Source organism: Lipotes vexillifer, unplaced genomic scaffold, assembly GCF_000442215.2.
Source record: "Lipotes vexillifer unplaced genomic scaffold, Lipotes_vexillifer_v1.1 scaffold520, whole genome shotgun sequence".
Taxonomy (NCBI): Eukaryota; Metazoa; Chordata; class Mammalia; order Artiodactyla; family Lipotidae; genus Lipotes; species Lipotes vexillifer.
The window spans coordinates 1,667,049-1,681,767 of NW_006784004.1; the positions used below are offsets into that span (position 1 = coordinate 1,667,049).

The 14,719-nt window shown below is 38.1% G+C and overlaps 1 protein-coding gene across 1 annotated transcript in view; it reads left to right on the forward strand.

The window, feature by feature from the left end:
- The window catches only part of CTNNA3 (catenin alpha 3), a gene marked incomplete at its 3' end in the record, with an annotated part of 1,444,109 nt that overhangs the window by 843,824 nt on the left and 585,566 nt on the right, over window positions 1–14,719 (forward strand). Inside the window, exon 8 of the mRNA XM_007456477.1 lies at window positions 604–684. Coding sequence (XP_007456539.1) covers window positions 604–684 — 81 coding nt within the window. The remainder of the gene's footprint in view (window positions 1–603; window positions 685–14,719) is intronic.

A 14,719-nucleotide genomic window follows, 5' to 3' on the forward strand; every position in this document is an offset into this window, starting at 1 on the left:
GAGAACTGTTCTGCTTAAAGGTGTTGCACAAATTATCTCAAAGAGCCAAAAACAGCGTCCAGTTTTTACTTGAAACAATTTGTTCTTGGAATATTGTCAGCTAAAATTGTGGTCAACTTTTGCAAATTGTATGAATTTGCACTGCATATTTTATTTAGTGTTAGCAAAGCTCCAATATGGCTCTGCATAACTTACACAATACACCATGAAAATGACTTCAGAAACTCCCACAGAAGTTGACAAATTGGGCATCTAATGCTTTTAAGCTAATTGCATGCTTAGTGGTTAAAGAGTCGACTTGTAAAGAGTGAAGATCAGGGTTTCTTGGAGATAATGCTCTGCCTACTGCCATACTGAATGCAGCCAGCACTATATCATAAATATTACAGAAGCTTAAAGAAGAAAATAATGTGAACTTTAATCAGCATTTGACTTACTCTTAAGTGAAGTACTCATGAATCATATGCAATATCATAGCAGTTTTGAGACCTATTCTTGAATTTTCAAGCTGTTATTTTCAGGAAATTTAGAAAGCAAATTGCTAAGTGATAAAGAGTAATTTGATATCATTGCTTATGCCGCTTTTTTTTTTCTCCCTTGCAGACTGGAAAAAAGGAAAGGAGTAATACCTTGAATATTGCAATAGAAAACATGTGCAAGAAGACGAGAGACCTTCGCAGACAGGTGAGTGAGGAGAGAAACGTGGAGACAAACACCAAGCAAAAGGAACCTTTTTTTCTTCGTTTTAAATTAATTTAGAACACTAAAACAAGAACAATAAATATATACTTTCCACATTTACGTACCTCAGCTGTTTTTGTGGCAAACGTAAAATAGAAGAAAGGGACTTAATATTAGGCAGAGTTACATTCAAATGCTGGCCCTGCCATCATCATCTGTGTGATCTCAGGAACAGATTGCACCTTTCTGAGCCTCTCTGAACCTATAAAATGGAATTAATAATACACGATAGGGCTGAAATGCCTCTGAGTGCCTGGTACATAGTAAATTTTTGGAGAATGTTGGTAAATTGATTCTGTTACATTAAAAACTGAGTTTATTATCCAAATGCTTAGAGCAAACAGCTAGCAATTCAGAGACCCTACCAATTTCCCCTTCTAACTCTTGCCAGGATGCTTCAAAAATTAGTTTCTGTTTAAGTTAAGGTTACTTTTAACCTTAGGTCATCAGGAACATAGGATTAGGATTTCATTAAATAATTTAGAAGTCTAGTGTTATGCCACAAGTTCAAATTGCTTTCCATTCCTTTCCACTATTTAATAACCGGAGTTCTTTTTCATGTACAGCTTTAACTTGGTCACTATTAACACATAAAAGTGGGGCAAAAACTTTTCAACCATGAACTATTAATGCAATAAATTATTGTAGTTTAACGGGAAGATTTAGTAAAATGGTCTGAGCAATCTTTTAATTCAGAAGTAGATTTGGAAGTGGAATAAATAGGGATCCCCAGCCAGGTAGTATTAGCTGTGTAAAAGCACAATTTTGAAGGCTGGGAAAATTCCAATTTCTCAACTTTATGGCCTGAATGGGAATTCTATTTCTACTGTCAGCACTTAAAATCATGGAATGTAAGAGTTGGAAGGAACTTAGCACAACCTGTCTTATAATGCAGATGAGAAAGCAGGTTAGTGTAGTGAGGTGACCCACCTAAGGATGAAGGGGACTGAACCTACATCCAGTCATAACCTACACCCACTTCAGGAACTCTCACCCTCAGGACTGTCCTCCCTGTTAGTTGTATGACTTTCATTCTCTACTGTCTTCAGTATTTCTACCTCATCTGCTCTTCCCAGGACTTGGAAAAGTTGTTACTATGAGCTATTAACAACTGTGTCTTTCATTCTGGTCTCATCCCTCTAGATTCCCTTCAACAAAGTTATGCACAAAGACCTGATGTACATTTATACCCCCAAACCTTTTGGAATAATTATTTTTCTTAAAAAAAAGTTAAAATAAAGCAATCCTTTGTGTGTAGGATTACGAGATTTAGCAAATCAAAGTACAGGATGACCAGTTAAATTTGAATTTCAGATTAACAGCAAACAAATATTGCATGGGAACATAATTATGTATAAAAAATAGTTGCGTTGATCTGAAATTCAAATTTAACCAAGAATCTTGTATTTCATCTTGCAATCCTACTCTGATTTCCACCTCACATCATCAGTGAGACAGAGAAACAGCAAGGGGGTTACTAATACTTTTCTTCGTAGTAAGAGGATGTTTCTAGCTCCTAGAGAACTACTGTGTTCCAGAGTTATGAAAATTCCCTGTGGTTTCACAGGTCACATCTTCATTTTTTTGGTTAAGTATTGCTGCTTAACAAACCACTATAAACAATAGCAACCATTCTGCTGTTTCATGATTCCATGGGTTGGCTGGGGTGCGGGTGGGGCTGTTAGGGAGTCCATTTCTGTAGTATTTTCACTTGTGGTCTTGTAGGTAGTGGTAGTTCAAATGGTGTCTGGGTTCAGGGCTTAGTATTTGAGGCCTTAGTTCTTCTTTTTCTCTCTCTCCACGTGGTGTCTAATCCCCTAAGGCCCCCATTCATGTGGCTTTTCTCTCTGTCAGGGGAGCCTGGATTTCTTACATGTTGGTTCAAGGCTCCAAGAAAGGAGAGATGGAAGTTGACAGGCTTTCTTAGTGCCTGAGCTCCAAAGTCACTGGGATGCTTTTGCCTCTGCATTCTATAGATCAGAATACTACAAACCCTGCTCCAGGTCAACAGGAGGAAGTAAAAGCACTGTCTCTTATGGGAAAAGTGGCATGTGTATATGGGAAGATGGGATTGTTAGGAGCTGTCTTTGGAGACATCCATGGTCTTCAGTGTGAGTTGAGGTATTTGCTCTAATTTCTTCTCAGTATCCTCACTTGCCTTCCCAAGAACTTAATTTTCCATCCTGATGTTTATGCTTGTGGCAGTAATACAAACTAGTTTAAACAACATGAGTCATCTCCACCTCTTCTTGCAAAATTTATTAAGCAGTCTGTTTTAAGCATCCTCTATATACTGTACTTTTCACAGAGGAAGGAGCAAGTCCCTATCCTTAAAATGTTTTTCATTGGAATATTTAATGTTCTTTTCTTGTTATAGATCTGTGTTTGTTTGTTTTTAGTGGGAAAAAAACAAGCAAACAAAGCCTGTCTCCCTACTCATTCATCTTAATTCCTTTGCTTAGCCATGGCCTGTCCATTGGCAGCACAGAAACATTTTATCTCAGAGAATCAATGGACTTCATCTGTGAGGAATGAGATAGATTTCTTAAACATAGCTGGGAAGAAGCAAATTATACATTTTGGGGTAATAACATGAATGTCCTATAGGTGATTTACTGTTTTTTTGTTTCAAATAAATAATTTGTCTTTTCTTGCTCTGTGATTTCATTGCTTGTTGCACTAGAGAGCAAAGACAAAAGTCCTTGGCATTGTGTTTCAGAATTTCTATAATTTGGCACCAACTTAATCCTCATAATTTTTCTTTTTTTTTTACTTTTGCTATACACTTTATTTTTTTAATTTTAGTTTTTTAACATCTTTATTGGATATAATTGCTTTACGATGGTGTCTTAGTTTCTGCTTTATAACAAAGTGAATCAGTTACGCATATACATATATCCCCATATCTCCTCCCTCTCGCATCTCCCTCCCACCGTCCCTATCCCACCCCTCTAGGTGGTCACAAAGCACAGAGCTGATATCCCTGTGCTATGTGGCTGCTTCCCACTAGCTATCTGTTTTACATTTGGTAGTATATATAAGTCCATGCCACTCTCTCAGTTCGTCCCAGCTTACCCTTCCCCCTCCCCGTGTCCTCAAGTCCATTCTCTACGTCTGAATCTTTATTCCTGTTCTACCTCTAGGTTCTTCAGAACCATTTTTTTTTTTTTTAGATTCCATATATATGTGTTAGCATACGGTATTTGTTTTTCTCTTTCTGACTTACTTCACTCTGTATGACAGGTTCTGGGTCCCTCCACCTCACTACAAATAACTCAATTTTGTTTCTTTTTATGGCTGAGTTATATTCCATTGTATATATGTGCCACATCTTCTTTATCCATTCATTTGATGATGGACATTTAGGTTGCTTCCACGTCCTGGCTGTTGTAAATACAGCTGCAGTGAGCATTGCGGTACATGACACTTTTTGAATTATGGTTTTCTCAGGGTATATGCCCAGTAGTGGGATTGCTAGGTCATATGGTAGTTCTATTTGTAGTTTTATAAGGAACCTACATACTGTTCTCCATAGTGGCTATATCAATTTACATTCCCACCAACAGTGCAAGAGGATTCCCTTTTCTCCACACCCTCTCCAGCATTTATTGTTTGTAGATTTTTTATGATGGCCATTCTGACTGGTGTGAGGTGATACCTCATTGTTGTTTTGATTTGCATTTCTCTAATGATTAGTGATGTTGAGCATCCTTTCATGTGTTTGTTGGCAATCTGTATATCTTCTTTGGAGAAATGTCTATTTAGGTCTTCTGCCCATTTTTGGATTGGGTTTTTTTTTTTTTTTAATATTGAGCTGCATGAACTGCTTGTAAATTTTGAAGATTAATCCTTTGTCAGTTGCTTCATTTGCAAATGTTTTCTCCCATTCTGAGGGTTGTCTTTTTTATGATTTCCTTTGCTGTGCAAAAGCTTTTAAGTTTCATTAGGTCCCATTTGTTTATATTTGTTTTTATTTCCATTTCTCTGGGAGGTGGGTCAAAAAGGATCTTGCTGTGATTTATGTCGTAGAGAGTGCTGCCTATGTTTTCCTCTAAGAGTTTTATAGTGTCTGGCCTTACAATTAGGTCTTTAATCCATTTTGAGTTTACTTTTGTGAATGATGTTAGGGAGTGTTCTAATTTCATTCTTTAACATGTAGCTGTCCAGTTTTCCTAGCACCACTTATTGAAGAGGCTGTCTTTTCTCCATTCTTTAGTCTTGCCTCCTTTATCAAAAATAAGGTGACCATATGTGTGTGGGTTTATCTTTGGGCTTCCTATGCTGTTCCATTGATCTGTATTTCTGTTTCTTTGCCAGTACCATACTGTCTTGATTACTGTAGGTTTGTAGTATAGTCTGAAGTTAGGGAGCCTGATTCCTCCAGCTCTGTATTTCTTTCTCAAGATTGCTTTGGCTATTCGGGATCTTCTGTGTTTCAATACAAATTGTGAAATTTTTTGTCCTAGTTCTGTGAAAAATGCCATTGGTAGTTTAATAGGGATTGCATTGAATCTGTAGATTGCTTTGGTAGCATAGTCATTTTCACAATGTTTATTCTTCCAATCCAGGAGCATGGTGTAGCTCTCCATCTGTGTGTATCATCTTTCATTTCTTTCATCAGTGTCTTACAGTTTTCAGCGTACAGGTCTTTTGTCTCCATAGGTAGGTTCATTCCTAGGTATTTTATTCTTTTTGTTGCAAAGGTAAATGGGAGTGTTTCCTTAATTTCTCTTTCAGATTTTTCATCATTAGTGTATAGGAATGCAAGAGATTTCTGTGCATTAATTTTGTATCCTGTTACTTTACCAAATTCATTGATTAGCTCTAGTAGTTTTCTGGTAGCATCTTTAGGATTTTCTGTGTATAGTATCATGTCATCTGCAAACAGTGACAGCTTTACTTTTTCTTTTCCAATTTGGATTCCTTTCGTTTTCTTCTCTGATTGCTGTGGCTAAAATTTCCAAAACTATGTTGAATAAGAGTGGTGAGAGTGGGCAACCTTGTCTTGTTCCTGATCTTAATGGAAATGGTTTCAGTTTTTCACCATTGAGAAAGAAGTTGACTGTGGGTTTGTCATATATGGCCTTTATTATGTTGAAGTATGTTCTCTCTATGCCTACTTTCTGGAGGGTTTTTATCATAAGTGGGTGTTGAATTTTGTCAAAAGCTTTTCTGCATCTATTGAGATGATCATATGGTTTTTCTCCTTCAGTTTGTTAATATGGTTTATCACATTTATTGATTTGTGTAAAGAATCCTTGCATTCCTGGGATAAACCCCACTTGATCATGGTGAATGATCCTTTTTAATGTGCTGTTGGATTCTGTTTGCTAGTATTTTGTTTAGGATTTTTACATGTATGTTCATCAGTGATATTGGCCTGTAGTTTTCTTTCTTTGTGACATCTTTGTCTGGTTTTGGTATCAGGGTGATGGTGGCCTCGTAAAATGAGTTTGGGAGTGTTCCTCCCTCTGCTAGATTTTGGAAGAGTTTGAGAAGGATAGGTGTTAGCTCTTTTCTAAATGTTTGATAGAATTCGCCTGTGAAGCCTTGTGGTACTGGGTTTTGTTTGTTGGAAGATTTTTCATCACAGTTTCAATTTCAGTGCTTGTGATTGGTCTGTTTATATTTTCAATTTCTTCCTGGTTCAGTCTCGGAAGGTTGTGCTATTCTAAAAATTTTTCCATTTCTTCCAGGTTGCCCATTGGCATATAGTTGCTTGCAGTAATCTCTCATGATCCTCTGTATTTCTGCAGTGTCAGTTAATGCGTCTCCTTTTGCATTTCTAATTCTATTGATTTGAGTCTTCTCCCTTTTTTTCTTGATGAGTGTGGCTAATGGTTTATCCATTTTGTTTATCTTCTCAGAGAAACAGCTTTTAGCTTTATTGATCTTTGCTATCATTTCCTTCATTTCTTTTTCATTTATATCTGATCTGATTTTTATGATTTCTTTCTTTCTGCTAACTTTGGGGTTTTTCTGTTCTTCTTCCTCTAATAGCTTTAGGTGTAAAGTAAGGTTGTTTATTTGAGATGTTTCTTGTTTCTTGAGGTAAGATTGTATACCTATAAACTTCCCTCTTAGAGCTGCTTTTTCATTCATCGTGTTTTCATTGTCATTTGTTTCTAGGTATTTTTTGATTTCCTCTTTGATTTCTTCAGTGATCTCTAGGTTATTTAGTAGTGTATTCTTTAGCCTCCATGTGTTTGTATTTTTTACAGATATTTTTCCTGTAATTGAGATCTAGTCTCATAGCATTGTGATCAGAAAATATACTTGATACGACCTCAATTTTCTTAAATTTACCGAGGCTTGATTTGTGACCCAAGATATGATCTGTCCTGGAGAATGTTCCATGAGTACTTGAGAAGAAAGTGTATTCTTTTGTTTTTTGATGGAATGTCCTATAAATATCAATTAAGTCCATCTTGTTTAATGTATCATTTAAAGCCTATGTTTCCTTATCTATTTTCATTTTGGATGATCTGTCCTTTGGTGAAAGTGGGGTGTTACAAGTCCCCTACTATGGTTGTGTTACTGTCGAATTCCCCTTTTATGGCTGTTAGCATTTGCTTTATATATTGAGGTGCTCCTATGTTGGTGCATAAGTATTTACAATTGTTATATCTTCTTGGATTGATCCCTTGAGCATTATGTAGTGTCCTTCTTGGTCTGTTGTAATAGTCTTTATTTTAAAGTCTGTTTTGTCTGATATCAGAAGTGCAACTTCAGCTTTCTTTAGATTTCCATTTGCATGAAATACCTTTTTCCATCCCCTCACTTTCAGTCTGTACGTGTCCCTTGGTCTGAAGTGGGTCTCTTGCAGGCAGCATATATATAGGTCTTGTTTTTGTATCCATTCAGCCAGTCTTTGTCTTTTGGTTGGAGCATTTAAACCATTTACATTTAAGGTAATTATCGATATGTATGTTCCTATTACTATTTTCTTAATTGTTTTGGGTTTGTTATTGTAGATTTTTTCCTTCTCTTGTGTTTCCTGCCTAGAAAAGTTTCTGTAGCATTTGTTGTAAAGCTGGTTTGGTGGTGCTGAATTCTCTTAGCTTTCGCTTGTCTGTCGAGGTTTTAATTTCTCCATCGAATCTGAATGAGATCCTTTATGAGTAGAGAAATTGTGGTTGTAGGTTTTTCCCTTTCTTCACTTTAAATATGTCCTGCCTCTCCCTTCTGGCCTGCAGAGTTTCTGCTGAAAGATCAACTGTTAACCTTATGGGGATTCCCTTCTATGTTATTTGTTGTTTTTCCCTTGCTGATTTTAATATTTTTCTATGTATTTAATTTTTGATAGTTTGATTAATATGTGTCTTGCCATTTTTCTCCTTGGATTTATCCTGTATGGGACTCTCCGTGCTTCCTGGACTTGACTATCTCCTTTCCCATATTAGGGTAGTTTTCAACTGTAATCTCTTCAAATATTTTCTCAGTCCCTTTCTTTTTCTCTTCTCCTGGGACCGCTATAATTCGAATATTGGTGCCTTTAATGTTGTCCCAGATGTCTCTGAGAATGTCCTCAATTCTTTGCATTCTTTTTTCTTTATTCTGCTCTGCAGTAGTTATTTCTACTATTTTATCTCCCAGGTAACTTATCCATTCTTCTACCTCCATTATTCTGCTATTGATTCCTTCTGGAGAATTTTTAATTTAATTTATTGTATTGTTCATCGTTGTTAGTTTGCTCTTTAGTTCTTCTAGATCCTTGTTAAACGTTTCTCGTATTTTCTCCATTCTATTTCCAAGATTTTGGATCATCTCTAGTATCATTACTCTGAATTCTTTTTCAGGTAGACTGCCTATTTCCTCTTCATTTGTTTCATCTGGTGGGTTTTTAGTTTGCTCCTTCATCTTCTGTGTGTTTCTGTGTCTCCTCATTTTGCTTAACTTACTGTGTTTGGGTCTCCTTTTTGCAGGCTGCAGGTTCGTAGTTCCCGTTTTTTTTGGTGTCTGTCCCCAGTGGCTAAGGTTGGTTCAGTGGGTTGTGTAGGCTTCCTGGTGGAGGAGACTGGTGCCTGTGTTCTGGTGGATGAAGCTGGATCTTGTCTTTCTGGTGGGCAGGACTGTGTCCAGTGGTGTGTTTTGGGGTTTCTGGCCTTATTATGATTTTAGGCAGCCTCTCTGCTAATGAGTGGAGTTGTGTTCCTATCTTGCTAGTTGTTTGGCATATGGTGTCCAGCACTGTAGCTTGCTGGTCATTGAGTCGAGCTGGGTCTTAGCGTTGAGATGGAGATCTCTGGGAGATCTTTCGCCGTTTGATACTGAGTGGAGCCGGGAGATCTTTGGTGGGCCAATGTACTGAACTCGGCTCTCCCACCTCAGAGGCACAGGCCCGACACCTGGCCAGAGCACCAAAACCCTGTCAGCCACACAGCTCAGAAACAAAGGGAGAAAAGGGGAATGAAAGGAAGAAAAAAATAAAATAAAACAAAGTTATTAAAATAAAATATAAAAAATTATTAAAAAATAAAAAAATTAAAAATAAAGAAAGAAAAGAGTAGAGAAACCAAAACAACGAATCCGCCAATGATAACAAGCGCTAAAAACTATACTTAAGAAAAAATAAAGACAGAACCCTAGGACAAATGGTGAAAGGAAAGTTATACAGACAAACTCACACAGAGAAGCATACATATACCCATTCACAAAAAAAGAAAAAAAAAATCTATATATAAAAGAAAGGAGGAAGAGAGCAACCAAATCAATAAACAAATCTATCAATGATAAGAAACTCTAAATACTAAACTAAGATAAACATAAAACCAGAAAGAAATTAGATGCAGAAAGCAAATCCCAAGTCTACAGTTGCTCCCAAAGTCCATCATCTCAATTTTGTGGTGATTCGTTGTCTATTCATGTATTCCACAGATGCAGGGTACATCAAGTTGATTGTGGAGATTTATTCCGCTGCTCCTGAGGATGCTGGGAGAAATTTCCCTTTTTCTTCTCTGTTCGCACCGCTCCTGGGGTTCAGCTTTAGATTGGCCCCACCTCTGCATGTAGGTCACCTGAGGGTGTCTGTTCCCATCTAGACAGGACGGGGTTAAAGGAGCAGCTGATTAGGGGGCTCTGGCTCACTCAGGCCAGGGGGAGGGAGGGGTACAGAGTGGGGCGCAAGCCTGTGGCAGCAGAGGCCAGCGTGATGTTGCAACACCTGAGGCACGCAGTGTGTTCTCCCGGGGAAGTTGTCCCTGGACCACGGGACGCTGGCAGTGGTGGGCTGCACAGGCTCCCAGGAGGGGAGGTGTGGATAGTGACCTGTGCTTGCACACAGGCTTCTTTGTGGCGGCAGCAGCAGCCTTAGCATTTCATGCCCGTCCCTGGGGTCCACGCTGATAGCCGCGGCTCGCGCCCATCTCTGGAGCTCATTTAGGCAGTGCTTTGAATCCCTTCTCCTCACGCACCCCGACACAATGGTCTCTTCCCTCTTAGGCAGGTCCAGACTTTTTCCCGTCTCCCTCCTGGCTAGCTGGGGTGCACTAGCCCCCTTCAGGCTGTGTTCATGCAGCCAACCCCAGTCCCCTCCCTGGGATCTGACCTCCAAAGCCTCATCTACCAGCTCCCAGCTGCCCTGGCGGGTGAGCAGACAAGCCTCTCGGGCTGGTGAGTGCAGGTTGGTACCGATCCTTTGTGCGGGAATCCCTCCGCTTTGCCCTCCGCACCCCTGTTGCTGTGCTCTACTCCATGGCTCCAAAGCTTCCCCTCTCCGCCACCTGCAGTCTCCACCCGCGAAGGGGCTTCCTACTGTATAGAAACCTTTCCTCCTTCACAGCTCCCTCCCACTGGTGCAGGTCCCGTCCCTATTCTTCTTTTTTTTTACATCTTTATTGGAGTATAATTGCTTTACAATGGTGTGTTAGTTTCTGCTTTATAACAAAGTGAATCAGTTATACATATACATATGTTCCCGTATCTCTTCCCTCTTGCGTCTCCCTCCCTCCCACCCTCCATATCCCACCCCTCCAGGCGGTCACAAAGCACTGAGCTGAGGGTTGTCTTTTGGTCTTCTTTATGGTTTCCTTTGCTGTGCAAAACCTTTGAAGTTTCATTAGGTCCCATTCGTTTATTTTTGTTTTTATTTCCATTTCTCTAGGAGGTGGGTCAAAAAGGATATCACTGTGATTTATGTCGTAGAGTGTTCTGCCTATGTTTTCCTCTAAGAGTTTGATAGTTTCTGGCCGTAGATTTAGGTCTTTAATCCATTTTGAGCTTATTTTTGTGACTGGTGTTAGGGAGTGATCTAATCTCATACTTTTACATGTACCTGTCCAGTTTTCCCAGCAGCAGTTATTGAAGAGGCTGTCCTTTCTCCACTGTACATTCCTGCCTCCTTTATCAAATATAAGGTGACCATATGTGCGTGGGTTTATCTCTGGGCTTTCTGTCCTGTTCTATTGATCTTTCTGTTTTTGTGCCAGTACCATACTGTGTTGATTACTGTAGCTTTGTAGTATAGTGTTAAGTCAGGGAGCCTGATTCCTCCAGCTCCGTTTTTCGTTCTCAAGATTGCTTTGGCTATTCGGGGTCTTTTGTGTTTCCATGCAAATTGTGAAACTTTTTGTTCTAGTTCTGTGAAAAATACCAGTGGTAGTTTGATAGGGATTGTGTTGAATCTGTAGATTGCTTTGGGTAGTAGAGTCATCTTCACAGTGTTGATTCTTCCAATCGAAGAACATGGTATATCTCTCCATCTGTTTGTATCATCTTTAATTTCTTTCATCAGTGTCTTATAATTTTCTGCATACAGGTCTTTTGTCTCCTTAGGTAGGTTTATTCCTAGATATTTTATTCTTATTGTTGCAGTGGTAAATGGGAGTGTTTTCTTGATTTCACTTTCAGATTTTTCATCATTAGTGCATAGGAATGCCAGAGTTTTCTATGCATTAATTTTGTATCCTGCTACTTTACCAAATTCATTGATTAGCTCTAGTAGTTTTCTGGTAGCATCTTTACAATTCTCTATGTATAGTATCATGTCATCTGCAAACAGTGACAGCTTTACTTGTTCTTTTCTGATTTAGATTCCTTTTATTTCCTTTTCTTCTCTGATTGCTGTGGCTAAAACTTCCAAAACTATGTTGAATAAGAGTGGTGAGAGTGGGCAGCCTTGTCTTGTTCCTGGTCTTAGTGGAAATGCTTTCAATTTTTCACCATTGAGGACGATGTTGGCTGTTGGTTTGTCATATATGGCCATTATTATGTTGAGGAAAGTTCCCTCTATGCCTACTTTCTGCAGGGTTTTTATCATAAATGGGTGTTGAATTTTGTTGGAAGCTTTCTCTGCATCTATTGAGATGATCATATGGTTTTTCTCCTTCAATTTGTTAATATGGTTAATCACATTGATAGATTTGCGTATATTGAAGAATCCTTGCATTCCTGGAATAAACCCCACTTGGTCATGGTGTATGATCCTTTTAATGTGCTGTTGGATTCTGTTTGCTAGTATTTTGTTGAGGATTTTTGCATCTGTGGTCATCAGTGATATTGTCCTGTAGTTTTCTTTGTGACATCCTTGTCTGGTTTTGGTTTCAAGGTGATGGTAGCCTCGTAGAATGAGTTTGGGAGTGTTCCTCCCTCTGCTATATTTTGGAAGAGTTTGAGAGGGATAGGTGTTAGCTCTTCTCTAAATGTTTGATAGAATTCGCCTGTGAAGCCATCTGGTCCTGGGCTTTTGTTTGTTGGAAGATTTTTAATCACAGTTTCAATTTCATTCCTTGTGACTGATCTGTTCATATTTTCTATTTCTTCCTGATTCAGTTTTGGCAGGTTGTATATTTCTAAGAATTTGTCCATTTTATTGGCATAGAGTTGCTTGTAGTAATCTCTCATGATCTTTTGTATTTCTACAGTGTCAGTGGTTACTTCTCCTTTTTCATTTCTAATTCTATTGATTTGAGTCTTCTCCCTTTTTTTTGTCTTCTCCCTTTTTTTCTTGATGAGTCTGGCTAATGGTTTATCTATTTTGTTTATCTTCTCAAAGAACCAGCTTTTAGTTTTATTGATCTTTGCTATTGTTTCCTTCATTTCTTTTTCATTTATTTCTGATCTGATTTTTATGATTTCTTTCCTTCTGCTAACTCTGGGGTTTTTTTGTTCTTCTTTCTCTAATTGCTTGAGGTGCAAGGTTAGGTTGTTTATTCGAGATGTTTCCTGCTTCTTAAGGTGGGCTTGTATTGCTATAAACTTCCCTCTTAGAACTGCTTTTGCTGCATCCCATAGGTTTTGGGTCGTTGTATCTCCATTGTCATTTGTTTCTAGGTATTTTTTGATTTCCTCTTTGATTTCTTCAGTGATCACTTCGTTATTAAGTAGTGTATTGTTTAGCCTCCATGTGTTTGTATTTTTTACAGATCTTTTCCTGTAATTGATATCTAGTCTCATGGCATTGTGGTCGGAAAAGATACTTGATACAATTTCAATTTTCTTAAATTTACCAAGGCTAGATTTGTGACCCAAGGTATGATCTATCCTAGAGAATGTTCCATGAGCACTTGAGAAAAATGTGTATTCTGTTGTTTTTGGATGGAATGTCCTATAAATATCAATTAAGTCCATCTTGTTTAATCTGTCATTTAAAGCTTGTGTTTCCTTATTTATTTTCATTTTGGATGATCTGTCCATTGGTGAAAGTGGGGTATTAAAGTCCCCTAGTATGATTGTGTTACTGTTGATTTCCCCTTCTATGGCTGTTAGTATTTGCCTTATGTATTGAGGTGCTCCTATGTTGGGTGCATAAATATTTACAATTGTTATATCTTCTTCTTGGATTGATCCCTTGGTCATTATGTAGTGTCCTTCTTTGTCTCTTCTAATAGTATTTATTTTAAAGTCTATTTTGTCTGATATGAGAGTTGCTACTCCAGCTTTCGTTTGGTTTCCATTTGTATGGAATATCTTTTTCCATCCTATTACTTTCAGTCTCTATGTGTCTCTAGGTCTGAAGTGGGTCTCTTGTAGATGGCAAATATATGGGTCTTTTTTTTGTATCCATTCAGCTAATCTGTGTCTTTTGGTGGGAGCATTTAGTCCATTTACATTTAAGGTAATTATCGATATGTTCTTATGTTCCTATTCCCATTTTCGTAATTGTTTTGGGTTCGTTACTGTAGGTCTTTTCCTTCTCTTGTGTTTCTTGCCTGGGCAAGTTCCTTTAGCATTTGTTGTAAAGCCGGTTTGGTGGTGCTGAACTCTCTCAGCTTTTGCTTGTCTGTAAAGGTTTTAATTTCTCCATCAAATCCGAATGAGATCCTTGCTGGGTAGAGTAATCTATTTTTGCAGGTTTTTCTCCTTCATCCCTTTCAGTATGTCCTGCCACTCCCTTCTGGCTTGCATAGTTTCTGCTGAGAGTTCAGCTGTTAACCTTATGGGTATTCCCTTGTTTGTTATTTGTTGTTTTTCCCTTGCTGCTTTTAATATGCTTTCTTTGTATTTAATTTTTGACAGTTTGATTAATATGTGTCTTGGTGTATTTCTTCTTGGATTTATCCTGTATGGGACTCTCTGTTCTTCCTGGACTTGATTAACTATTTCCTTTCCCATATTAGGGAAGTTTTCAACTGTAATCTCTTCAAATATTTTCTCAGTCCCTTTATTTTTCTCTTCTTCTTCTGGAACCCCTATAATCTGAATGTTGGTGCGTTTAATGTTGTCCCAGAGGTCTCTGAGACTGTCCTCAGTTCTTTTCATTCTTTTTTCTTTATTTTGCTCTGCAGTATTTATTTCCACTATTTTATCTTCCAGGTCACTTATCTGTTCATCTGCCTCAGTTATTCTGCTATTGATCCCATCTAGAGTATTTTTAATTTCATTTATTGTGTTGTTCATCATTGTTTGTTTCATCTTTAGTTCTTCTAGGTCCTTGTTAAATGTTTCTTGCATTTTCTCTGTTCTATTTCCAAGATTTTGGATCATCTTTACTTTCATTTTTCTGAATTCTTTTTCGGGTTGACTGCCTATTTCCTCTTCA